The sequence below is a fragment of the Pituophis catenifer genome, unplaced genomic scaffold, assembly GCF_029215685.1.
Source record: "Pituophis catenifer annectens isolate HBS135680 unplaced genomic scaffold, rPitCat1.0.hap2 SCAF_2, whole genome shotgun sequence".
Lineage (NCBI taxonomy): Eukaryota > Metazoa > Chordata > Lepidosauria > Squamata > Colubridae > Pituophis > Pituophis catenifer.
Window position 1 is genome coordinate 88819215 of NW_027256882.1, and position 26544 is coordinate 88845758.

A 26544-nucleotide genomic window follows, 5' to 3' on the forward strand; every position below is an offset into this window, starting at 1 on the left:
ATCATGTCTAAAGATTGACAAAGTGGCTGTATTCACGCAACTGTAATGATGTGATTTTGGTTAGTGTTATGTGAACCCACTTATTATGCTTTAACTTGCATACACCAGGTCACTGTAGTTCATTCAAAAATAAGAGTCTGCTCAGTACATTGTGTGAACCAGTCATGGTGTAAGACCAGGTTCCTCGTTTTTTTTTTTTTTTCCTGAAAGCAATTTTAAATAACCAAATGAAATTCAATACTATAAGCTCAGGCAAAGATATTCCAATGATTCTGTTGCTTGTTGTCCACTACAGTTTCTAGTAGACAGCTGTCTGAATATTCCTACAGAGGGCACACTTATTCAGATTTAACAGAAATGGAATAAAACACTTTTATCCAAAAGGAAAGATGCAAATTGTACCCCTTAACTCTTATAATGAACCTAACACTTTTTGCCATGCCTCATCATACACAAGTAACATTCATATTCAAGCAAATAAAGGATGTCAATTAGGAATCAAATACAAAATATGTTATTTTATCCAACTACAGGGCATGTGTGAAGCAGACAGGAATTAACCAATAACAAACCAAGTGACAGAACATAAGCTCAGAGCAATTTAATTACCTGTACATAGTTCAGAACTTTGATTCTCAATTTTCTTACTGCAACTAACAAGCCATAATGCTTTAGTAGCAATCATCAATTGCTTTGTACACTTATAATAGGAATATGAATAATGGAGAGTCAATAGGAAATGCTTTGTGTTCTAGCTAAATAACAATTACTCTACATAGAAAGCTATCAAATATAGAAATGGAAGATAATCTTGTTATAAAATAATGGACTTTGTAGCAAATTGAGTGACAATACAGGTGGACCACAGTGGCCAAAAAAATAATCCTTGAAATCCTTGAGAAGCTCTAAGTCTTCTCTTTTAGATCACTGACTGCGTTGGGATCCCATGAGAAGAAAACAAGAGCCAGGAGTCAAATGGACAGTCTTCAGCATCTTCCTTGAAATGTTCCATGTTGGAGAGTGTATCCTGAAGCAGCGGATATAAATGGCCAGAAGAGGACAATCCAGAAATCTATGGGAGCAGAACAATAACATTAAATAAGTAGTCTAACTTAGTGACTGGTCTGAAGATGTCATTTTAAAAAAGGAAGGTTTTGTGTATGTCCATAATACTAAGCCCATACTTAGAATCTTATGTCACATAAAGATATAGAATGCTCAGCTCTGCTTAGCATTAAATACAGGTTATGATTTTGTTCACACATTGTCAAATCCTTTTGTTATTTAACTATTCCAAAATAAGGCCATATAGAATATAATTAAACAAAATCCCAATACCTGTTCTCCTAGGACTTCTTCACAAATATTTTCCTGAATACACTGAGCATCAAACCAGTCATTTGGGAAATTAGACCAAAGATCCATTTTGGTCACCAGCTCCTGCCTTGCAAAACAGAGCAGGTTGTTCATACTAAGCCAGGCAGCAAATGCATTAAATAGCTTTAGAGCCTAAACTGGAAAAAAGCAATCTGCAGTTGTCTATCTTAACAGTTGGTTTAGACCTCCAGAAGGAGCTGTCTAGGTTTTTTCTGACAACTCATTTAGAGCCCAGAGAGAAAAGAGGGTGACCCAGTCACTTTGGACTGTTCCCTTGCCAATTGCCATGTGGCCCTTCAAAACATTTTTCGGAAATTCAGTCTTAAACCCACAAAATGTTCCATACTCCTATCTTAGAATCCTATCTTAGAATGCAAATAAAAACCCATTGGAAAAATGGAATAGGAGTAGTTGAATGTGTCAGCCTAAATGCTTCTACCTTCTGCCACAGAATGGTAGCCAATATATAGGCAACCCATGGAAATTAATGGAATGAAAATATAAAATGGTGTTTTACTCACTTCTTCCTTCTTTTCTCATATATGTGATCCTTCTCATTTTCCACCTTAATATAGTGCAAAATACTCCCAGCCTCTGATGGGCACCAGAATCATTTGCTCTCACTGAAGAGCATGACAACTCTGTTGACAATTAACTCTGTCTCCATGGTGATAAGGAATACCAAGGGGAGTGCATATGGACTGGAGACTAGGTCTGCAATTCCTGAATAGTGTGGGAGCATTACTTTATAAGTGGGTCACCAGGTGCTGGCAGTAAATATTGCACAAGAAAGGTGGCTATTTACAATATAGAATTGTGTTTAAAAGTAAACCTGCCAAATGATGGATTTTATTAATAGGTTTCTGATAGCAAAATATCTGACCGGAGAAGTATATGGTTGGGTGTCTCTTAATTTACTTTTACAAATTTCTGCTCAAACCAAATAAGCATAATTAGGAATCTAAGGGTCTTCCTGGACTCATAGCTCCTACTTAATGAACAAGTGTTAGCTGTGGCCAGAAAGATTTTTGCACAACTCCATCTAGTGTGCCCCTTACACTGTTTCCTAGATTAGGGGGTCCTTCAGACAATCATTTATACTCATGTCACCTTGTGATTTGACTTCCACAACACACTGTACATGAGTCTGCCCTTGAAAACCACTCAAAAGCTCCAATTGGTCCAGAATGAAGCATGCCTCTATCTGCTCATATAATATCTCTACTTTGCAAGCTGCACTAGTTGCCAGTTTGCAACTGGGTTTGATACAAGGTGCTTGTTGTTATGTATACTTAAAGGCATAGAGCTGGTTACTTGAGGGACTGCCTGCTTCCCATAGCATCGGCTTCACCAATTCAATTAAGATGCTCCCTGGAACAAGGATCCCAAGATCTGGATGGCCCCCACTCTGGTTTAGAAGAGCCTGAAAAACTTTTCATCCAGGCCTTTGGTGAAGGGGAGTAACACTGCTTGCTTCATTGCATTTGTCATCTTTTAGCTTTAATTGCTTTTATTGTAATTTTTGTTTTTGTTGTTTATTTGATTATTGTGAGTCATTCAGATTTGTTGAGAGTTGGGCAGCATTTTTATTATTAGAAATACTTCCCTCTCATGTCCAGGTGGATCCCAACCATGAAGTGCCCTTCGCCAAAGCTTAATCTGCATGTCCCACGAACGACGACTGTACTTTTTATATTTATTTGGAGTACAGGGATGAATACCTGACTGACGAGCCATCCTAGAATGAAGCATGAGAAATTAAAAGGCACCTCAAGGCCTCCCAAAGAAGGAGCACAGAGAAAACTGTTAAAGCAAGTCTTTCAAAGGTCTTTACCTCAAGACCAGATTCAAAAATGAACAGCCCAAATATCAGAACTTTGAAAAGAACTGCTAGTGATGACCTCAATAAGAGCCCACCCAAGCTTTCGTTATGTAGAAGTCTAACAGTTACTGCTTACTTGGGAACCTGTTGGACAAAGTGCTGGTAACCAATGGTATTTTTCCCATAATCTATCTGCTTTTGCCTTCTTCGCAAGACAGCCTCATCTGTCTCTATATAAGTTCTACAAATGGAAGGAAAAATGCTAGACAGAGAAACATATCAATAACTTAATAAACTATAGAAATATCTCTTACAAAACTTACCCAGATCCTGGACAGGATTTTCTCACCCAATCGGACCTTGTACCTACCCCCACACTCACCATCTTTACTTCAGGTGAGAAAACCTGAAACGACCTATTTGAAGAAAATAAAAAAGTTGGATTACTGAACATGGAGACATAATGCATTTGTATCTTAACTTTCCATTTGTGAAGTCACTATTCTTCAAATATTCACAGAGCAAAAGAGATCAAGTGAGACTTTCACAGAATTTGGAAAAATGTAACTGATTTCTACACATTAGAGATAAAGAAGAAGTTGATGGTAAGAGCTCTCTCAATATGTAATCTTTTTCTCTGGAAAAAGAATTGAAGCATCAAACCTTTAAAAAAACTATCAACAGTAAGAACTGATCATTGGAATTAAATGTTTTCTAATTTCAGATCATTTAAAATCAGGGGTTATTTCCTTCTAAGACACTGGTAGAATTCTGAGCACACAGCATTGATAACCATCATTAAATGGCATCCATGAGGTTTATGGCCAGTAAAAAATAATGCATTTACTAAAGGGCAAACTTGTAAGGTTGTTCTCCACCTGCTCTTTAGCTCCGTCCCCAAGTTATTCTTTACCTTCTTCTGGGAGACATGGATGCACTCCTAAATAATGCACTGGGCTGCATTTATTTATCTTTTTAGCCTCCATGACTACATATCAAGCCTAGAGGCATTCTAATGTTAGATTCAGGGACTTCTTTGCTGCATATCAGTCTCTAGATCCTTTTCATTAAAGTATTTTTTTTTAAAAGTAGTCCTTAGAAAAGAAAGCTTAGAGGATTCAAGAAAGATGTCTGCAGCCACACACCTGCTTGAAGAAGGAAAGAAGAAAGCAGGTTCTACACAAAGTCGTGGCTTTCTCAAGAACAGATTCTAATACTGTGTTTCTCCAAAAATAAGACCCTGTCTTATATTTTTTTTTGAACCCCGAAATAAGCGCTTGGCCTTATTTTCGGGGAGGTCTTATTATTTTGGGGTGCGTGGAGCAAGATGGGGCTCCTCTTGCCGTCTTACCTGATTTCCAGCTCTGCATTTAAATATTTTTGGGGAGGGCTTATTTTCAGGGGGAGGCTTATTTTAGCGCATGCGCTCAAAAGCCCAATTGGGCTTATTATCAGGGGATGTCTTATTTTCGGGGAAACAGGGTATATAGTTCTCAACTTACAGCAGTTCATTTAGTGACCCTTCAAAGTTTCAACAGCACTGAAAAAGTGAATTATGACCTTTTTCATACAACCGTTGCAGCATCCCTGTGGTCATGTGGTCAAAATTCAGATGCTTGGCAACAGATATATATTTATGGCAGTTGCAGTGTCCCAGGGCCATTTGAATCCCTTTTGCGAACTTGTGACAAACAAAGTCCATAGGGAATCCAGATTCATATGGGATAAAACTCATGTAATAACTGTCTTGCTGAACAATGGAAATTTTGAGTTCAATTGTGATCATAAGTCAGGGACTACCTCAGGGGTGAAATCTAAAATTTTTTGCTACTGGTTCTGTGGGCGTGGCTTAATTAGTGAGCAGGGCTTGCTGGTAAGGTGACTGGGTGGGCGTGGCCAAGTCAATGTCACTTCTTTGCCCTTTTTTAACCTACAAAACACAACACAACACAACTGGCTCACCCACAATGTAAAAGCAGCTGTGCTAGACCCAAAATGGCCCCGCAACAAGCAGGAACCTCACACAGCCACAAAAAGCCCAAAAAACCAACTTTCACACTTTACACACACAAAATTCCACATACAGCTTTGTGAGATTTTGTGTGTTTGTGTAGTTAGAGTGAAACACTACAGAAACACACTAAATCTCAAAAAGCTGCACAAATATTATTTTATTTTAAATAAAATAATATTTGTGCAGCTTTTTTTATTTTTATATAAAAGCAGCTAAATTTAAAACTTCCTAAACTTTAAATGGCCAGGTTTAAAAAAAGAACAACTAAAAAAACCCCCAATTAACTATTTTTTTAAAGTTCCCAAAGGGGAAAAAACTTACCCAATAGAACAAGGGTCTCCAACCTTGGCAACTTTAAGACTTGTGGACTTCAACTCCCAGAATTCTTCAGCCAGCTTTGCTGGGAGTTGAAGTCCACAAATCTTAAAGTTGCAGATAGAGCTGCTCACCGATGAGCTTGATTGCAGTCAGGGAGATTCAGTTGCTTGCTGATGTAATGGATTGCCTTGCGACCAGCAGCTAAGGTAAGCAAGCTGGGGGGGAGGGAGAAAAAAAGAAACTTTTTTTTCCTTTAAATGGGTCTGACAATACAAACTGAGTTGCCTGATTAGCAGAGCTAATTAGCAGATCGTCAGAGCTTGGATCATCAGAGCTTGGCTGGTCAGAGCCATTTAAAAGGAAAAAAAGGCTTTGATGATTGCACGGCTCAGCTGGGCATGGGGGGCGGGGGCAGGGATTTTTGCTACCGATTCTCCGAACTGCCCGCCACCATCGCTACCTACTCGTCCAAGCCGATCCGAACCGGGAACATTTCACCCCTGGACTACCTCTATTATATCTTTTGTTATCCCATGCTTTTTTTGTCTATACATCACACACTTGGAATACTCAAGTGGATTTAGGCTTTTTATTTAACACAGTAAATCTAGTTTACAACATAATCCAGTGATCTTTACTTGGGCTATTGACTTCAAAATGTAGTGGAAAAACATTATGTTCAATACAGTGAATGAACAGTGGGGGGAAAGACTTAAATGAATATTCTACCTACAGACTTCTCATAGCCTTAAACAAAGCACAGTTGAAGTGGCATAAAAGCACTCAACACAAATAATTTTGTGTAGAAATGGCTAAATATTAAAGTACCATGATCTGCGATGCAGTTTGTCACTCAAAAATGTTACTGCTGCATGTGGCAACTCTGACTAGAGTTATATTATTAACATAGAGGCTCATCTACTGGATGAAGATCTGCAATTCATTTTGAACCACACGTTCTGTTTAGGCAAGAATCTATTAGATTGTAATTTAAATGAAAAGCCTTCCACACCATTTCCATTTCATCTCTGATACATCCAAAACAATTAATGTCACTACTGCCACCACAAAAGCAAAATGTACAAAGATTATTATGCATCAATCTGTGCTTCCTCCAATTGATCTACAGAAGAATGCAATATCCATCATGCAAGCAGAACTTTGTCCTCAAAGTAATTACATGTTCTGGAATACAGTAACAATTGTCTTCATACCCCTGCTCCAGTCCTGTCCATCCATGTTGCTAAGATGGGGAGCTTTGTAAACATCCAGACTATCCCTCCACAGGTATTCTGCTGAATTTAAAAACTGGGAGTACTAGGGGAGGAACCTGAGAATTGGGATAGCTCTTAGCAGTTGGAAAAAGACCTCTTAAAGGCTTCACAGAGAACTTCTGAGGAGAAGCTCCTGGCACTTATTCCAGAGATACTCAAATATTGCAGAAACTGTGCAGCAAAATACCTGTGCCAGCCACCTGAGAGAGAACCTTGAATAAGATCTGCCTGTCAGAAAAAAGTAGAAACAGAGTACATCCACCATATTTTTCTCTCTAAGGCATTGTTATCTTTCTCTAACATATATTTTAAAACTTGAAAATTAAACAACCACCCATTTCCAAGTGAATCTCCTAATTTCTTTAAGCATTAATGCACTGTTTTCATAAAGATTCCTTCTTCACAAAAAATAATGGGCCATATTAACTTTTATTACCACTTTTGAATGAAGTTACATTTTTAAAGATAGTTGAGATTTTTAAAAATGTCAGGGCACTGATGGAATCACTGGTTGTTATTGATATGGTCTTTTGAGTGAATCTTGACTCCAGGTATCTAAATAAAATGAAGATTGCCCCCACTTCTTATCTAACTGGTGTGTTCCTTTTATAGTAGTATTATACATAGAACGGGGAATATTTTATCTCTGTCCTGCCCTTCTTTGAGAGAATCCAAAGTGATTTGCACAAATTTTCCATCTGGTAAAATGTATTCTCAAAGGTAAAATGCATTATTAAACTTAGAAAAGATTTGAACTATTTTCATGACTTGGAACTGTTCACTTTGTTATTCTTATTATCTGACGTAGCCTCATTCCAGGACATGGCCGCTAACTTTCTCACACATATCTCACCTGGTTGCAGCATCTTTTAGGCATCAAACAGAAACCAGTTTAATACCCAGCTATTTTAGGCAATAAGATTTCAGCAAGTCTTTTAACTTTTTTATTGACTTTATATTGTAAACAGTATGAAAATTCAAAAACATGACTAATTTATAGATGCTTTAGCAAGCATCTGTGTAATTTTCCCCAATTTGAGATTTATGTAGATAGTAACTGACTAAAACATTGTGCTCAACACAATATCCAACTTCAGAAACTTCCAAACACTTCTGAGACATCAAAGACTGAAATCATAACATTCAACAGAAACATTAGTTGTCCACTCACACCTAGAATAATAAGTCGTTCCTAATTGTTTGCCTACATAAACTATGTTTTACATAGAGCCAACAGATTTGGGCTTTTCTTGAGGCTTCAAAGAAATATCCTAACTTTAGACTCCTATTATGTTAATAATGCAACTTCTCTTCCCAGTTTTGTTACTTATAAGTTCCTTTCAAACACAGATGTGACTGCAGTAAGTTGTTCTTCGCTGGTTCTTCCAGCAGACAGCCCAGGCAAATTTCAATAAATAAGGAAAAACATCATTGCAATATAAAACTAAACTTAATCTTCAAAAATGTTTACCCACTCTAGCCATTCAGACTGACAGGCTCACAAATTGGCACATAGCCCTTAATGCAAGTAGATTGTAAGTTATAGGAGAAAAAAAAGATAGGCAAACTCTGCTGAATGTTCCCAATCACCCAACGCAACTCTTAGTCTACTGAAACAGTATACAGTTAGTCCTTGACTTACCACAGTTCATTTAGTGACCGTCCAAAGCTACAATGGCACTGAAAAAAGTGACTTATGACCATTTTTCACACTTACGACCATGAATTACATTTGGATGCTTGACAACTGACTCACATTTATGACGGTTGTGAGGGTCCCAGAATCATACAATACCCTTTGGCAACCTTCTGACAAGCAAAGTCAATGGGGACTTAACAACCAGATTCACTTAACAACCATGTGAATAATTTAAGAACTGCTGTGATTCCCTTAACAAATGTGGCAAGAAAAGTCACAAAATGGGGCAAAACTCACTTCGCAATATAAAATTTGGGCTCAGCTTTGGTTGTAAGTTGAGGACTACCTGTAACGTTCCCCAATTAGGAAGCCAGACATTGCACTCCGTCTCAGCAGCCTCCACCCCGCTCACTTTACCGACCCAGAGAGGTAAGAAAACGGGAGAAGATCGCCAAGTTTAAAACGAAGCTCCACCCAACACCCGAAATCTAAAGGCAACTACCGGCCAGTTACGGCAGTCGAGATGTCCGACAAAGAATTCGGAAATTGCATGATTGGCCCCCGAATCGGAGCACCCCCTTCCAAAAATCCTTATGGGCGTATTAAACGCGGCTTTAAATCTCCCTCCAGTAAGCAGGGAGGGCGTGGCTTTTTGCAGACCTCCGGCCTATCGCAGAGTAGGAAGAAAAAAGGAGGCGGATCTTCGGTCCGGTGATTGGCTGGGCGAAGAGTAAGAAACATGGGCGTTATCTCCCGAACGCAGCGCGGACAATAACACACGTGCATAAAAAAAACCCGCCTACCCATCCAATCAGCCGCGCGCGCCACCGTCGACGTAAGGCCGTCGGTTTGCCAATAAAAAAGCTGTTGACTCCGAGACTAAGGCTCTTCTCGCTCGAGCGTTCGAGGGTTGGTCGGTCAAGAGAAAGAGGTGATCGGGATTGGCCGGCGCAGCGGCGATAAATTTTAATTTCTGAAGTGCTGTGGAATTTTCAGCTCGCCTTATTTTTTTTAGGGGCGGGGGGGGAGGGTGAGCGGGAGGAAGAGATTTCACAAGAAGGGAGGTGGGGAGGCAGAAGGGGTGCTTGTACCTCCCGAGGTCCTTTGCCGTTCTTTGCAATGGCTCTGCTGGGTTGGGGGTGATGGAAGTCCAAGTCCAAACCATCGGGGCGGGTTTCTCGGGTTGTCCGCAGCTGATCTTTTTCTCTTGCCCCGGAGGACGAGTTTGTTTTGGAGGCGGGGTATTCTAGCTTGTGAGCCAGCCGTCGATGCTGATGATCCAAAATTCCGTCTGAAAAATTCAAAGCTCTCGTTTCCCTTTAAGAAAGGCAGCCAATCATTCTTTCTCAGCCCAACTGATTATCTTGCAGAGTTGATGTTGTGGGGGGGAAAATAGGCGGAAGCGGTATTGGGTATGTTTGCTGCTATCAGTTATAAAAAATAATGTAGGCGAGATTTAAACAAAAAAAAAAAAGTTAAACTGGACATATCTTTTTAGCCTGATTGTTACTAGCTTCCTTGTTTGCTGTTTTCCTAGTCTTATCTCTCAGAGCTTGCTGCTGCATGTTTCAGTTTTTAGGTACCTGATTGTGAGCTCTTAAAATTGTGATTATTACAATAAAGAGACAGGCTTGTAAAAAAAGGAAGCTGCTGTTTTAAGTGGTGTCTTCGTGGCGATCAGTAATGCTACCTGAAAATTATCCCCTTGTAGAAATTATTATTTACTCCTTTTAGGTTTCAATCTAGCTACAGGATGGCACTGAATATGATCCAGGATGTCAAGATATCTCTGCCGTTTACTCCAGAACCACCTCTTACTCCTGTGTTGAATCTCACTTGGGATTTCCAAAACCTTAGCACTTTAGCAGGGTAATTTTTTTTTTCTTGTTTGATGCAATAATGCGGGGTGGAACATTTTCTCTTTTTTCCAAAGGTGTGGCACAGAATTAGCTGGGAAACTAATCTGAAATTTTAATTCTTTTTAAACAATCATATTAGGGAATACTGTATGCCCAAGAACTATAAATGGCAGTCCATTTATAAAAGTTCCTAAATCCATGGTTAGGCAATATATTTAGTTTTAGGAAAAATTAAACATACTAAAACATGAATAAGTGGTCTCCAGGTCTTCACCAGACATAAGTAGGTATAAAGACTGTGCATATTGGGTCACTATATTTACTTTATAGTTTAGATAACATGCCAACTTTGAAAATGACTACACTGAGTTTGGTAGTTGTATAAGGGGGAGGTTTATGAACTACCTGTAACTCATCCTGTGTATAATCTTGGTAGTTAAGCAAACCCAAGAGCATTTAGATGGTCAGAGAGGGTGACTTGTCACGGATCCTCTGTTTAACCAGCAGTAAATGATAAGAGTAATAAACTGCAGCTTTGAATTATAGGGGAAGAGGGAGATTTTTAAAAATTCCATTTTAGGGTTCTGACTCTTTACATCTAATCTGGGAACCATAAACTTTAGTCTACTGTACAGTGTACAGTCAAACTTAGCCATTTTCTCACTTTATATTGGTTTCAATGACACTTGACTAAGTTGGCTTTGATCCAATCTTAAGTACCATCTTAGGTTAGATGTTATCGTCCGGGGATATATTAAAATGGGAAGTTTGAGCCTGGTTTAGCTCAACAGACAGAAGCACTGTAATTTAACACCAGCTGTCTGCAATTAAAGTAAGATCGAATCCCGCCAGGCTCAAGGTTGACTCAGCCTTCCATCCTTTCTAAGGTAGGTAAATTGAGGACCCAGTTTGTGGGGGCAATAAGCTGACTTTGTATAAATATACAAAAGTATGAAGGCTATTGCTTAACGCACTGTAAGCCGCCCTGAGTCTCCGGAGAAGGGCGGCATATAAATCAAATTAAATATATATTTAGGTAAAACCTGGCTAGAAAGAATATATATATAAAATCTGTCAGTTGATGTATGAGACTGTCTAAGGGTGTTCATCCTAATAAAACATGTTTCTATTTCAATGGCATAATGCTAATTTCTGTGGGTTTCAATGGTGCATTGCTAATGTGTGCGGATATGTGTATCTAGCTGCCTGTTCACAATTTGTAGGGATACACCAAGGCGTTGCTTAGACCTGTCCAATCTCAACAGTGGAGAAGAGGAAATTGCTTTCACCTTCAGCCAGTCCCCAGCAGCACTGGAGATTGGTAATAATTGCTGCCTGCTATAGAGTTTTAGTTCTGCTATTAGTAAGCAGTTTGATCAGCATGCAGGTAGTCCTCAATTTACAACAGTTCATTTAGTGACTGTTCAAAGTCACAATGGGACTGAAAAAAGTAACTTATGGCTGTTTTTCACAACTCTTGCAAACATTCCCATGGTCATGAGATAAAAATGTGATTCATATTTATGACAGTTGCAGTATTCCAGAGTCATGTGATCCCTTTTTGCGACCTTCTGACAAACAAAGTCAATGGGGAAGCCAGATTCACTTAACAACCGTGTTGCTAACAATTGCAGTGATTCACTTAACAACTATGATAGGAAAGGTCATACAATGGGGCAAAATTCACTTAACAAATGTCTTGCTTAGCAACATAAATTTTGGGCTCAATTGTGGTTGTAACTTGAGGATCACCTGTACCTATAAAAGCAAGTTTTGTTGTCATAGATAAATTATTTCATCTATTATATCACGGGTGTCAAACTCGTGGTGTCACGTTGCCATCATTATATAAACTGTAGTATTCTAACCAGTTTAGGCAATTATTAGAACTAAAGCTATGAGAAATTCTGCATTAAATTGATTTTAGTAACCTTAAATCCAATTATCTGTATTATCTATTTTATTTAATATATTTGTTTCCCAAGTAGTATATTGATACGTTTATAAATCATAACAAACGTAGCAATAAACCCAAGCCAGATAGATACTCATGTAAATTTCACGCTATATTACAGGTTACAAAAAGTGTAGGGTTACTTGCCTGCATACATAGCTGCCTCTTATCTACTGAAGTACAGTACTCCACTTACAGTTTACTCTCAAGAAAGATAGTTTATAAAATTTCATTTTTAAAAAAAATTACAAAAATTACCGCTCCTTGATTTCACCACTTAAAGTATATTATCTATGTAATTTCTTATATGATAAGGTTGGTTTTATAGAGCTATGTGATAGGCTTGTATTTATGGTTTGGGGGGCTCTAGCAGTCTCTTAAACAATTGAATATATTTTGCAAGCCTATATTCCATATTGACTGGACTTCTTTAGCTGAACCAAGATAACTAATTTTCAGATATGAAAGAAGATGACTTAATCAGTTCACTCTGATTTAGATTCCTTAAGCTCAAGTGTATGTACTATTTAATAGTATAACCATTCCTAGGTTTTCAGGCTTCTATTTTCTCATTTTGTGACTTGCAGATAAAAATAATTTAACAGAATTCCAGGATCAGCTGTAAGTTCTACCTACTGATTTTATAGCTTACCATATTAGCTTTATTTTAATTTGGGTTTAATTGATCTGCTCGCAACACTGAAAATTCCTTTGTAGCACTTCTATTAACTCAGCAGTGGCTAATTTGCTCAGCACTGATGGATGTATTAAATAAGTTTGTGCATCATGCTTAGTGATGGACTCATGAGTAAGAGCCTATTTGCTCCTTTCTCAGGTGGTGTGGCTAAACAACTGCCTGTGGGGCTGGGCTGAAGAATGTGAATCTTTTTGTTTCAGTTGTGGACAGCTTTTTTTAGTAACTGTAGACAACTGTAAGAACTAATGGGATATGATTGATAGATGGGAAGAGCAAAATGGTTTACCCTGTGGGACATTTTAAAAAATGAAATAGGCCAAGTAGGTGTGTTTGGCCGACAGAAGAGTCTTTACATCTATTTTTCTTTTAATTTTGTTTACAACCCCCAGTACAATGGCAAGATTTTTACTTGGTATTTTTTTGTTTGTATACTGTAAAAAAATATAGGTGGCAATGGGAGCAGGAAGTCTCTGGAAGGGAAACTGCATTTCCACAGTTAACCCTGTAACCCTGGCCAAAATTGTACATTCAAAATTTCTAATTTTACCCTCAAAATTCCAGTAAGATTTGGCCAACTGGCAAAGCCATGTCTCTAGCCCTTTACGAAAAGATAGAAGAGTTGAAGCCAACCTCACATCGGGGGGCAAGATGTTCCAGAAGGCAGGAGCAACAGCAGTGAAGACCCTCCTCCTGGACCCCGCCAGCTAGAATAATTGGCTGACGGGACCAGCAGCATGCCTCCTCTACCGGCACAAGTAGTACAGGCCAATCCAGTGGGGGTGAGACAGTCCCTCAAGTATCCTGGGCCAATGTCATGAAGAGCTTTAAAGGTGATCAGCAACACCTTGAATTGCACCCGCAAGCAGACTGGTAACCAATGCAGCTCACGGAGCAGTGGTATTATAGGGACCGTTCTCGGGTGGCCCAAAATTACCCATGCTGCTGCACTCCGCACCAGCTGTAGCTTCCAAAGGCTCTTCAAGGGTAGTCCCATGTAGAGCACATTACAATAGTCCGGCCGTGAGATGAGTAGGGACTGAGCACAGGTAATCCTGGTCCAGAAAAGGCTGCAACTGGCGCACAACACAAAGTTACTTTTACTTAGCATATAGTGGAAACCAAGCCAACTGTTGATTTATTCAATAAACTATTGAATGATTAAACAAAACATAACATCCCAAAATGTGAATAAGGTATCCAATGTTAATGGATGCACGGGATTAGATTGGGGAATATGCTAAATTTTTACTCAGTTCATACTAAGGATCTCTGACTAGCTCTCTTTTTCTCTCAGCAGAGACTCAAGGAAGCAGTGTGTGCAGTTTCTCCAGGTATTTCATTTTTGTTATGATGGAGTTTAGTTACCTTATTAAAGGCTTTGAGGTGAATCTGAGAACCAGGAGCACCAATTGTTGATGCTCTAAGTCTCATATCAATATATAAATCAACATACATATATATGTACCAAACCAGAACTTGACAGTGCCATTCATTCCCCTTAATATTTTAGCCTGAGGTATTGTGCAGCACACCAAGTTACCTCCAGCAAATTAGCGGGGAAATTCTGTGTCCTTTGATGAACAAGAGAAATGTGAGTATCTATTGTAGCAGATGGGCTTTTCTATAAATACCCATAATCTTGTGTCAAGATTTCTGCTTCATGGCAGTGATGTCCACTCTAGGTTTTCTGATATGGATGATGCTTTCCAGAAGCAATTTGCAGGTATTTCTAAGGGTTATGAGGGGATGAGGGATTTTAACTAACTCAATATCTATTGTAACCACATTTTGCAACCAAAGAAAATGGTTGAGCCATAAGGTTGAGCAATTTCCAAGCACTCAAAATGTGATCACATGATGGGGGAGTATGGCCATATTAACTTCAAAATCAGGTTGAAAGTGCCTTGGGGGTGGGTCAGTCATAACTTTGAACAGCCTCAGGAGTACTTGTATATTCTGGTAGCTCTTAATAGATTTTTGTTGATTAGGACTAAATGATGAGTTTTTACAATTTGAGCATTAATAAGGGCTGAGATATGAAAGGAAGGTTTTTTTTTTACTGAAATAGTGCAGAAGGTGTTAAATTACTGAAGTTGTTTATATTTGCCCGGAGGAAAGTGAGGTTCAGTGATACAAAGTGGCAGGGGGAAAAAAGATAACTTTAGATTGCATTAAAAGAAAAGTTTTTTAAAAAAATGATGAGTTAGCTTTACTTTATAGTTGTCAAACCCCACTTTTCATTATTACATTCGGGTTTTGGCATCATATTTTTAAAAGGATTCAGAAGATCCAGAGAAAAGCCATGAGGAAGTCAATGAGGAAAAAAGATCAGTTGCAATATTTTGGCTTGGAAGATTTGAGTACAATATGACTATAGTATTTTGGATCTCATTAAGTGGAAATCAAAACACATCTCCATTAGATACAGGTGCTTCTTGACTTACAACCAATCAGGACCAGAACTTCCATCACTTAAGTGGTACAGTTGCTAAATAAGTCATCATGGGACCACGCCCAGTTTTAATGACCTTTTTGCCATGGTTGTTAAGCAAATTGCACAGTCATTAATCAGATGGCTTGTTTGGAAGTTGACTGAGAAGATCACAAATGGCAATCATGTGTTCTTGGGACGCTGCAACCATTGTAAATACGAGCCAGTTCCAAGCACCCAGATCACAGTCACGCAACTGCAGGTCGTAAGTGGAAAGACCGTCTGTCAGTCATTTTTTCAGCGCCATCATAACTTCGAAGGGTCGTTAAATGAATGGCCATAAGTCAAGGACCACCTGTACAGTAAATATTTGCACATTTGAAAACCGGTGAATTTCATCTGCAATTGGTTTTCTTTCCAGAAAGCAGAGGATCTCATGGACCGTGAGATGAAATACCTTGGCAGCCCAATAGATGCTTCAGGAATCCCAGAAGCCTTGGATAGCTTTTCTGATGAGCTCCATTCCAGTGAAAAGGAAGAAACGGAGGTGAGAAGGATGAGTTAAAAGTCACTTTGTGGGCAGTTGTATTCATTAAAAAAAAAAAAACAACCAGAGAAAGCAAGTATAGCTTGCCCACCATTGAGTAGCAGTAATGCCAAGTAATAGCAGTGTTGGGTCTTGTCTGTTGCAAGACTGGAGGGAGAGTCTTTGATAAGAGCTACCTGAGTGATCTTTGGGGAAATTGGAGGTAGGAGCTTGTATTCCGTTACACTGAAACATTTTCAAACATTAGGAAAAGATGGCTAGGTATCTTGTTCAAGGGTAAGTTTAAATACAGTATTCCAAGACACTACAGGTAGTCCTGTATATATAACAGTTATATATACACAATTATAACACTTCCTTTAGTGACCATTTGAAGTTCCAATGGCACTGAAGGCACTTATGACCATTTTTCACACGACTGTTGCAGCATCCTCATGGACATATGATCAAAATTCAGATGCTTGGCAACTGACTCATATTTATGACGGTCGCAGTGTCCTGAAGTCATGTGATCACCTTTTGTGAACTCCTGACAAGCAAAGTCAATGGCAATGCTAAATTCATATAACAACCGTGTTATTAACTTAACTGCAGTGATTCACTTAACAACTGTGGCAAGAAAGGTCACAACTTGGAGCAAAATTTGTCTCACTAACAAATGTCTCACTTAGCAACAGAAATTTTGGGCTCAATTGTAGTCATAAGTCGAGAACCGCCTAGATAAATATCTAGTGCTCAAGATTGGTCGTTGCATTTTTGATGATAATTGTCATAGTGGTTTTGAGAAGCTTATATATTAATTTTATCCCGAGGAGAAGATTCAGTCTTAACTTGAGACTGATCTCTTAAAACCTAGATATAATTCAGTTTATTTTTTGCAACTGGCTAAATTTCTACGAATTCATTCACATCCCTAGGGTAGCATATTAGAATAAGTAAAAGTTCATTCCTTCTGGGATTTTGATAATGAGTTTTTTTTTAATTTTCTACTCTAGTAATTTCAATCACGGCCTGAAACATATCTCAAAATGTTGAACACCTTTAGCAGAGATTCTTTGAACCACTTCTGTTTCTCTTCTGCCATATAAAAATGGACATCCCTAATTAGAGCTTGCTCCAAAGCCTAATAGAATTTTTTATACTGGCTGCTAATCGTTTGTCATGAGTTCTAGAACTGAATCACCTCAGAAATACCTCCCTTTCTGTACTGTATCTGTACATTTCTAAATGAACTCTTGTAAGTACAGGTAGTCCTCGACCTATGACCACAATTGAGCTCCAAATTTCTGTTGCTAAGAAAACATTTGTTAAGTAAATTTTTCCTCGTTTTATGACCTTTCTTGCCACCGTTGTTAAGTGAATCACTGCAGTTGCTAAGTTAGTAAACACGGTTGTTAAGTGAATCTGGCTTCCCCATTGACTTTGCTTGTCAGAAGGTCACGAAAAGAGATCACGTGGCCCCGAGACCCTGCAACCATCATAAATATGAGTTAATTGCCAAGGGCCTGAATTTTGATCATGTACCCCTTGGGAATTCTGCAGTGGTTGTAAGTGTAAAAAATGATCATAAATCACTTTTTTCACTGCCACTGTAATTTTGAATGGTCACTTAATGAACTGTTATAATTCGAGGACTACCTGTACTAAAATATAGTAATTTTTTTGTTTTTGTTTCACCCACACAGTCATCCTTTCTTTCCTTGCGCATTTCCTCATAACTTTGACCTCTGTGGGATGTGAAAATGATCCAGATTGGGAAGCCGGGAGGGGAGAAGGGAATGAGAGTCCTGTAGAGCAGTGTTTCTCAACCTTGGAAGCTTGAAGATGGGTGGACTTCAACTCCCAGAATCCCCCAGCCAGCGCTGCTGGCTGGGGGATTCTGGGAGTTGAAGTCCACCCATCTTCAAGCTTCCAAGGTTGAGAAACACTGCTGTAGAGTATTAAATTGCCACTCAAATGCTGGCAGAATTAAAGAAAGGATTGTATTTTTGTTAATACAAGTGGTTCTGCATTTGCCACCCTTCTGTATAACGAAATAGTTGTTGGGTTCAGCATACATTAGCCAGATGAAAAAGAGGACTCAGAATATTTTGTAAAGTGAACTTGCCCGGTTGAAATCCTTCTTTTGTACAACTATTAAAGCTGTAAGTGCCTAATGTTCTCTTTTCATCAGGCAATTCTATTTTTTTTTTAATGCTCTGTTTTCTTCTGTGATTCCTCCATAGAAGTCCCTTTCTGGGCACCACTCTAGCATGGCTGCCTTGTTGTCTGGACCACTCCGTGCTCAGGACATCAACATCAGTGAGGTAAACGGGGATTTTTTAATCAGCAATTTAGTTAACTCGGGCTCTTGCCTTGTAGCCAGTATCAAGTAACCTCTTGTCTTCCAAATGATCCAGTCTGGAAACAGCAGCATTTAAAGGCTCAAATGTTTAACATGTTTATGGCTGGGCTATTAAAACAGTTTGTGGGCTGATTTGCAAGGCTGTTGCAAAAACTGAGGCTGTCAGACTCATCTGAGAGAGCTAGCAATAGTTACATGGAAATACAGTTGATTGAAAAATCTATCAATCAGCCTTAATGAGACTGATTAAGTGAAATGTAGGGTCCTTTCTTCCTGATGTCTTGATCTCCGTTTGGCACATTTAGCAGGTCTCCATGAACAAGAGCAACCTCTTCCGATCTCCATCTCTGCCAGCAAAACTAAATAGACCTGCATCAAAGAGGACAGTGAAAAGCTATGCTGATGAAACTCCAGCTAAAGTGACATGGAAGTGCAGCTCAATCCAAGAAGGGCCAGATGGGGTAAGAAACAACAGTTGGTCCTCATATCCAGGACCTTTTCCCTAAATTCGTGGGTTTTGATATCAAGGCTAGAATGGTCAACTGTGTCAAGAAGAATAACGAGGGAAGCACAGGTATTTTTCTCTTGTTCAAATAGAAGGTAACAAAACAGTTAAGATGTTTAGAGGAACCTTGCTGGCCAGAAATCTGTTTATTACAGCACTCTGTTTCATCCACTGGTGAGCAGGTACACCCATTTTACACATTTGATAGGGCCAACTCTTTTACTGTTATATCCAAACAACTGGGACTTAAGCTATGATGCACTGGATTCAACTATAATCCATAGGCCTGCTATCCCTGTATTTACTTGAGCTAATTAGACTCAGATGATGTTCAGACCACTTTGTAATTCCTAGCACAGCAGGATTATAGGTAGTTCTAAAACAGGGGTGTCAAAATCATGTCATCACGACCGTGTCACATGACGTATCAGGATTCCCCCCCCTTTGCTAAACGTGAGCATGGCCAGCATCTGGCCCATGGGTCAGGAATTTGACAGCCCTGTTCTAAAGGATCATAAACTTTTGTCACTATTTCAAAGCTCAGCCGCTCAAAGATTTTGCACTAGCTTCTGTTGAACTGCATTTGTCAATTAAAACTTGTTCACTCAATTTAGAGAGACTCTTGGTCTTTATTTTTAATTTAGCACCCCAAATAATTTTGCATTTAAAAGTCACCAATCCCAATACTGGTCCTTAAAGAATTCTACCTTGTACCTCTTGCCATTAGGATAATTGTCCACTTACCCCCAGTCTCTTGCTTTAAAATTACTGTTTTAAATCTTTTTATCATTAAGTTCTTCATGGTCTGTTTCTTAACCTTTATTGTTCATTTGTATTTCCACTGTTTTGTTTTCATTTAGTTAAGAATTCTATTTTTTTTTAACTGAAGTTTCCTTGTCACTCATATAATTTCTAACGTGCTCATTAATTGAACAGGGATCCTCCTGTATTTATTGGGACTGTTCTTGATCTCAGTTCTGTTTACACTTTTCTCATGGTTTAAATTCAGTGGTTTTGCTCAGACTGACAGTTGAATCAGTCAATGAACAGTCATTTCAAGGGTCTCATTAAGCTTTCCTCTAGTATTAAATATTTCAATTCCCTCACTTTGAAGCAGATTTTTGTATTTTTTGTAGAAATATTTAACTATGGTTTCCATTCATACTTTGTTATTTCAAACTTTTTCATGCACAGAAGACTGATCCTCACAGTTATTTGTCTGCATATGTATTGATGGATTGCCTGCTTGTTTATAGGTTATGCTTTTGAAGAAAACAGCCTCCCTTTCTGACATCGAGATCGTCAGAGCCCTTGATCAAGACCAGGGCTTCAGACAGTTAATTGGTGATTTCTCTAGCGTAGGTGCCTTCTTGCTTCTCTGATTCTTCTTTTGGGTGGGTAGGAAGAAGAATGCTGACTTTGTGCATGTCATGCTATTCCAAACTTCCCTTCCTAATAATTGAACAATGCTGAAACAGTTTTCTGTATTGCTCAATCTAAGCACTGATGAAAAATTCATCAGTGTGGGAAATTTGAGTATGTGTTGGCAGACAAGACCTACCATGATCTGGTAGGTAACAGATTAGAAGAGTTATTTGTCATGTTCTACAGCTGGGTGATTAAGACTTCCAGTTAAGAAGTGTATGAGTAGCAGCTCACACTTGCATAAAGATACCTACTTCACTTTTAGAAATTCAGATAGGCATGATTCTAATGCGCCAAGCTCAAATGAAAGGTCCCTTCTGTAACAGTGTGATGTGAGACTTATCTGTGGTTGACCAGTCTCACGGATTACCTGAGGGCTCTGAAATGGACACTAAATCAACCTGAAATGTTCTTGTAACTTTTGAGCTTGTTTTATTGTAGATTCTGCCATCCATGGTTCCATTTCTTAGGGAAGAGTTTAATGTGACCCCTTCTTTCGATTCTCAAGGTTAACACTACTCTTTAGTAGTCAGTGTGATGCCCAGCATAAGATAGCTTCCAGAATGCCATTAATAGATTTATATTTTGAATTTTATTAGTACCCAACTAAAAGTGCACATTAATTTTTCCCAGATCCAATGAATCTTAAATTAATATTCTTAAAATATCTAGAGCACATTTTTGCAAAGAAGCATTAGAATAAATACAGAAAATGGAACCTGTGATGTTATTATTAGTTACTACATTATCCTGCATTCAGTTTAAAACGAGTTATAAGAGCAAAATAGTGAAAAGTGATTGCAAACAAATTCTAACTCTGCCTAGATGAGCTTGCCTACCTAGTAAAATAGAGCATCACCTATATTAAATTTGAGCAAAGCAATATCTCTGATATCAGTACATAAATAGCCATCCAGATATAGAAGTTGCATGAACTGGTACAATAATAACCAGAAAGAAAGTTATGGGCAAAAAACCCCATTTACATAATAAGTTTGTTTCTTCAAACGTATTTGTAATAAATGCACTCCATGTTGCTTTTTTATCCTTGTCACATCCTGCTATTGCCATTTTGTGATCCTGATTACTTGAATAATATGGATACCATAATATATACTGCTCAAAAAAATAAAGGGAACACAAGCAGAAGACATCCAAGATCTGAATGAATGAAATAGCCTTATTAAATACTTTGTTCGTTACATATAGTAGTTTTGTGTTCCCTTTAGTTGTTTGAGCAGTGTATAAACTACTGTATGTAAAGAACAAAGTATTTAATAAGGCTATTTCATTCATTCAGATCTCGGATGTCTTCTGCTTGTGTTCCCTTTATTTTTTTGAGCAGTATATTAATAATATATTATGGTGGTGTTATTACAGTGCAGCCTTGAGCAACTTGCAGTAATCTCCACCATGATACTAGTCACAGTAAACAATCTTTATTTGGCTTCGAGAAATTAGGCAAACCAGGAAAATCCCACTTTTCAGCAAACTCCCACAAGGGAGGATACCAAATGTTCATTGACATTACATATGTAAGAACAAAGTAAATATGCAAGAACAAAGTGGGAGGGTGGGAAGTGATAGTAAATGGATTATCAGATCAAAATTTTTCAGGCAATAATTTTCAACAGTGCAATTTTCAGCAGTGCCTGAAATAGCTCAGAAAAAACAACCTTAGTATATGGCCCAAACAATTATATTGTCTTCAAAACATGTATGAAGTTTTGAATAGGGAATCATAATGTATATTTATTATTGCTTCTTAATATACATGTAGGTGAAATGTTTGCAAATTTACTTCAGGGCATTTTCTCCTGAATCCAGTGCATCTTATTTCCCAGCAATTGCATTCAGGATTATTTTGCTGGTGTTAAGATTTATCTAGCTGAGGCTTGAAAAAAGCTAGAGGATCTTTTGAATTGTAGAGATTTTAAACATGAAACGTGATTGTGTTTCTCTAGGTCTATGTATTGCCAACAGTCACAGGAAGGCATTCAGATCTGAGATATATCACTGCAGATACTGTGAGCAATCTTGCCTGCTTTAAAGTGTTCATATGTCTGACTTTCTCTTTCCTTTTGACTTTGCAAATATACTTTCACAGGTCAGCTGAATTGTAGCTGTACCGCCTTTTCATTTAGGGTCACTTGGTTCTGTAAAAGTTTCAGAAGATAGCTGAGGGGGTCTTGCTGTAGCACCTAATCAAGCAAGCTTCTCTGTTCTTAACATTCTTCTGTAGAGTATTTAAGACTTCAGCTACACCATAGTCTCCATGTTTATTCAACTGTCTAGCCAAAACATTTATTCTTTGCCTTCATAATAACTCTGTGATTGAAGTAAAACTAAGAGATGAACATTACATCAATGTGGGTGCCATTCTTCTCTTTTTACAGATGGTAGCACTGCTCCACAATAAATTTCAAAGCCTTATAGAGAAGTTCTACATTATTGACTGCCGCTATCCCTATGAATATCTTGGGGGCCACATCAAGGTGAGGGATTCATCTTAAGAGCAGCCTTCCTGGTCTGGTGGCCTTCAGTTATGTTGAAGTAGAACCCCCAGCCATCCCCACCTAGCACGGTCTGTGGCCTACTTATAGCATAGCCCAATATTTTGTTTCTTTTTACAGGAGGCCTTGAATATTCACAGACAAGATGACTTATTTGAACTTTTCCTGAGGAAGCCTCTGCTTCCATCATCACCTCAGAAGCGCCTCATCCTTGTATTCCATTGTGAATTTTCTTCTGAAAGGGGTCCCAAGATGTGAGTGTGGACCACAGAGGGCTATGGAGGTGGAGGGGACTTTTTGGAAAAGGGAAACAGGTGTTTTTGGAAGTCCCTGGACAGGCAGGATAACCAGTTGCCTTGCTGTGAAGGTGTCGTTACCTGAGGGAGGAAGACCGAGCCATGAATGAATATCCTGCCCTGCACTACCCTGAACTTTATGTCCTCCAAGGTGGCTACAAGGAGTTCTTCCTAGAAAACAAGGTAACAATGAGACAAAGACTATTGTTATATATTATAGAAATGCACTTCATCTGTTAGATGCTGATGATTCCAACAATAGCAAAGATCATATCTTTTTTTCAGTATTCCATATCTTTCTACCTAGATTGATCTTAAACTAAGAAACATTAATAAAGAACCCTTCAACAATATAGAAACAAAAATGAAAATCTGGCTGTTAAAGAAGCAATTAAAAATTAGATATTATTTGTATAAAAATTCAGCCAATTTAATGTAACACTTTTAAATTAGCACCAGGCAAATTTCTGGATATTTCATTTCGGGTAAGGTCTTAATCTCTATTCACTTCACTTCTGGAAAAGATACATCATAGAAAGGTTTCTATCACTTATTTTAACATTTAGATTTCTACATAGTCCTACCTATTTTGATTCAAGCTACAGAATGCTATAGAGATTGAAATCAGCACTTTGAAATGAGTCAAGTTCTTTTAAAATGAGAAAAATATTCTGTTTGACAAAAGATGTGGTATTTTGTATAAACAGAAGTCTACAAATAGTGTTGTGGCCCATCAGCGGCCTGTGCGGATTGTAGCTGATTCTGACAGCGAGGAGGCTGGTGTGGTGCTGCGCCAGCAGCCTGTGCAGCTGGCACTCGAGTCAGACAATGAGGAGGCTGGAGAAGATGTGCCAGAGGCAGGGATTCAGCCAGGGCCTTCAGAACCTCCAGAAGCTCCTTTAAGTGAAGAGGACAAAGAGGAGGAGCCTCTTCTCAATACACGGGTGTACAGAGCTGTCAAAAGGCAGGAGTGGCTCCTCAGGAGGAGGTCTCGAGAGTAAGGCTTGGGGCTAATTGGCCACGCCCTTAGCCTATTTAAGGAGGAACGCCAACTGAAGCAATTTATAGGGAACAACTTTTAGTTCATTCTCTTTCGTGTCTGGATTCTCTGCAAATTGCTTCTGGGCTTTCTGCCAACCTTAGTAAGATTATGATTACTTTATCTTTGGTTTCTTGTAGGCTGTTAAGAAAGTTTCTTAACAGCCTTTGTTTGGAAAAGATTGAGTTATTTTAGTAAATTTAAGTTTTGTACAGATTTTGTGTGTGCTGTGTTCTTTGGGGTCTGTAGCTGGGGCAGAACAAATTGTCTTCAGAGGTAGCCCTATGGACAATACATGCCTTGGTCTAATCCAGAACTCTGCATTTCTCAGAGTGGTGCTATAGGCAGATTGTTGGGCAAAGATTTACTCGCTGCTGTCCCTTTTTGGATTATGTTCAAATTTAGCCTCAGTTAAGAGGATATTACTTGGAAAAGTATGTAGCAATCTTATGCATGAAGAATCTTTAAGAACAGAAAAATATTGCATCTTATAATGTACCAGAAAAAAGAATGCAGTTATAAAACAACTGAATATCCTTTTCATATGCAAGGCAAAACTGTGACAGGTAAAAGTGCTGGACTAGAAAGTGGAGACCCAGGTTCAGATTCCCAAAGCCATGAAGCTTATAGAGTGATGGCATAGTGATGGCAAACCTATGGCACACGTGCCGGAGGTGGCATGCAGAGCCCTCTCTGCTAGCACGCGCACCATCATCCCAGGTCAGATCTCTGTGATGTTTCTTTCGTGAGCTTCTGTTTCTCTGCAAACGACAAAACAGAAGCTCACGAAAGAAAAAGTTCTTACCTCTTGCCGCGCTGCCGGTGTTGAGATGTCCTGCCTCCTGCCAGCCAGCTGGTCTTCGGATCTCTGCTGCATATGTATGCATGTCCGTGCATGTGTGCATGTCCATGCATGTGTGCATGTCCGTGCATGCGCTCACACATGTCCATGCATGTACACATTCACATGTGTGCACCTTTCAGTTTGGGCATGCACACACATGCAGTTTGGGCACTTGGTGCCGAAAAGGTTCGCCATCACTGTTATAGAGTATATCCTGGCAAATCGCATACTTTTGAATTTATCCACACACGGTAGTTGATGCAGGATATAGAAAAAGAAAATGAAAGTGGGTGGAACTATGTGCACATAATGAGGTGCTTTGAGAAATTGAAGGAAGGAAGATTTTACACATTACTTGTGTTTGGTTTGGAACATCTAGATCCAGATTTGGGAAGGAATGGCATTGAGGAATGACACTGGAATTTTATTTTTGCACTCTGTAAGCCATCCAGAGTCACAATACAGTGGAACAGCTTATAAATTCCATAGATGTTAAATAAAAGAAAAAGCAATGTGCCTAGTAAGATAGGGGCTTTTTCCCTTATCCCATTTGTATCTTTCCTGTTTTTTAAACATTTAATGGAAACAAATTACAAGATTTTACTTGTTTTCCCCTATAAATCAAAGAGGCATAATATACCGATTCTCTTATTTAGAAGTTGTATGTTATTGTTATTTTTGTGACTAATAGTTGTTGTGATTAACTAAATTGTGGGCTTTAAATTATGGGAAAATATATCATCATTGATCTCCTTTTCTGATAGGAGCTTTGTGAACCACAGAGTTACTGTCCCATGGATCACCAGGATTTCAAGGCAGAGATGGTCAAGTTCCATGTTAAAAGCAAAACCTGGGCAGGGGAACGGAGGCGCAGAGATCACATTGTTCGTCTCATGAAGCTATGAGTTCAGAGTCAGTAGCCAGGAGGGGACTCCCTCCAAGACAGTTCCTTAGCCAAAGGAAAAGCTGCAGCATCTGTAAAATGTGCTGAAAGGCTAAGAAAGTGAGCTTGCCAGGACCAAGTAGCCCTGGCAGGGGTTACAATGAGGAGAGCTCCGATATGCAGAGATCCCTAGTTTGAAAGTGCTGTGGCCAAGTGCGGACATTCCTAATGGAACACCCTCCATAGAAGTGGCAATAGCCCCTGTGAGAAACAATGCCTAGAAATCTCTCCTAAGGCAGCAGGCTGAGCTGCTCTGTAATCCAGACTTTAAGCTAATTTTCAGAGGGAGACTTAATTCCTTTTAAACGTTACCTTAGGTTTTTAGCCAGTGAGTGCCTTATTTTAATGGAAGAATAAACTGGTTATCAAATGGTTATCAAAGATTATCAAATGTTGTTTAACTGCGTATCCAGTTTTGTATGCATATGTAAGTAATAGCTTGTAGTTTGGAATAGTACCATTCAGGTGAGAAGAAAAAGCATGAGGGAGTCATTTCATACTTGTTTTCTTTTAAGGGGGTATCTTCGTCTTCTGAACATCTTAGCGAAGGTGAAAATTAGTGATTTGGTATAGAAAAGTATAATAAGCTGCTGTGGCCCATACCTTCAGATATTGTAAATTTGCCATTCCAGGTGAATCACTTCTTTTTGGCAGTTCTGGAAAAAAAGAAAATTTTATGCTAGCATACATAAGCAATTGTAAT

The 26544-nt window shown here is 38.8% G+C and overlaps 2 protein-coding genes across 2 annotated transcripts; one reads left to right on the top strand and one right to left on the bottom strand.

The window, feature by feature from the left end:
- Positions 1-986: 986 nt before the first annotated feature.
- On the bottom strand, positions 987-8509 carry LOC139310215 (oocyte-specific histone RNA stem-loop-binding protein 2-like). The gene is given in 7 exon segments (XM_070934376.1): positions 987-1039; positions 1042-1072; positions 1339-1440; positions 2980-3115; positions 3336-3440; positions 3523-3615; positions 8448-8509. Coding segments are annotated over 7 exon segments (582 nt in total).
- Positions 8510-10197: 1688 nt separating this feature from the next.
- On the top strand, positions 10198-26178 carry CDC25C (cell division cycle 25C). The gene is made up of 14 exons (XM_070933778.1): positions 10198-10313; positions 11527-11624; positions 12845-12878; positions 14252-14285; positions 14465-14545; positions 15807-15932; positions 18158-18238; positions 18582-18737; positions 20038-20139; positions 22171-22233; positions 22603-22701; positions 22840-22973; positions 23087-23198; positions 25663-26178. Exons 1-14 carry the CDS (start codon positions 10198-10200, stop codon positions 25801-25803), a joined length of 1377 nt encoding a protein of 458 aa, XP_070789879.1. The 3' UTR covers positions 25804-26178.
- The last annotated feature ends 366 nt before the right edge of the window (positions 26179-26544 follow it).

Coding starts and splice junctions, on each gene's coding strand:
- CDC25C (XM_070933778.1), top strand. CDS start 10,198: ATGGCACTGAATATGATCCAGGATGTCAAGATATCTCTGCCGTTTACT. Junction 10,314..11,526: donor AACCTTAGCACTTTAGCAGG/GTAATTTTTTTT, acceptor CACAATTTGTAG/GGATACACCAAGGCGTTGCT. Junction 15,933..18,157: donor GTGAAAAGGAAGAAACGGAG/GTGAGAAGGATG, acceptor ATTCCTCCATAG/AAGTCCCTTTCTGGGCACCA.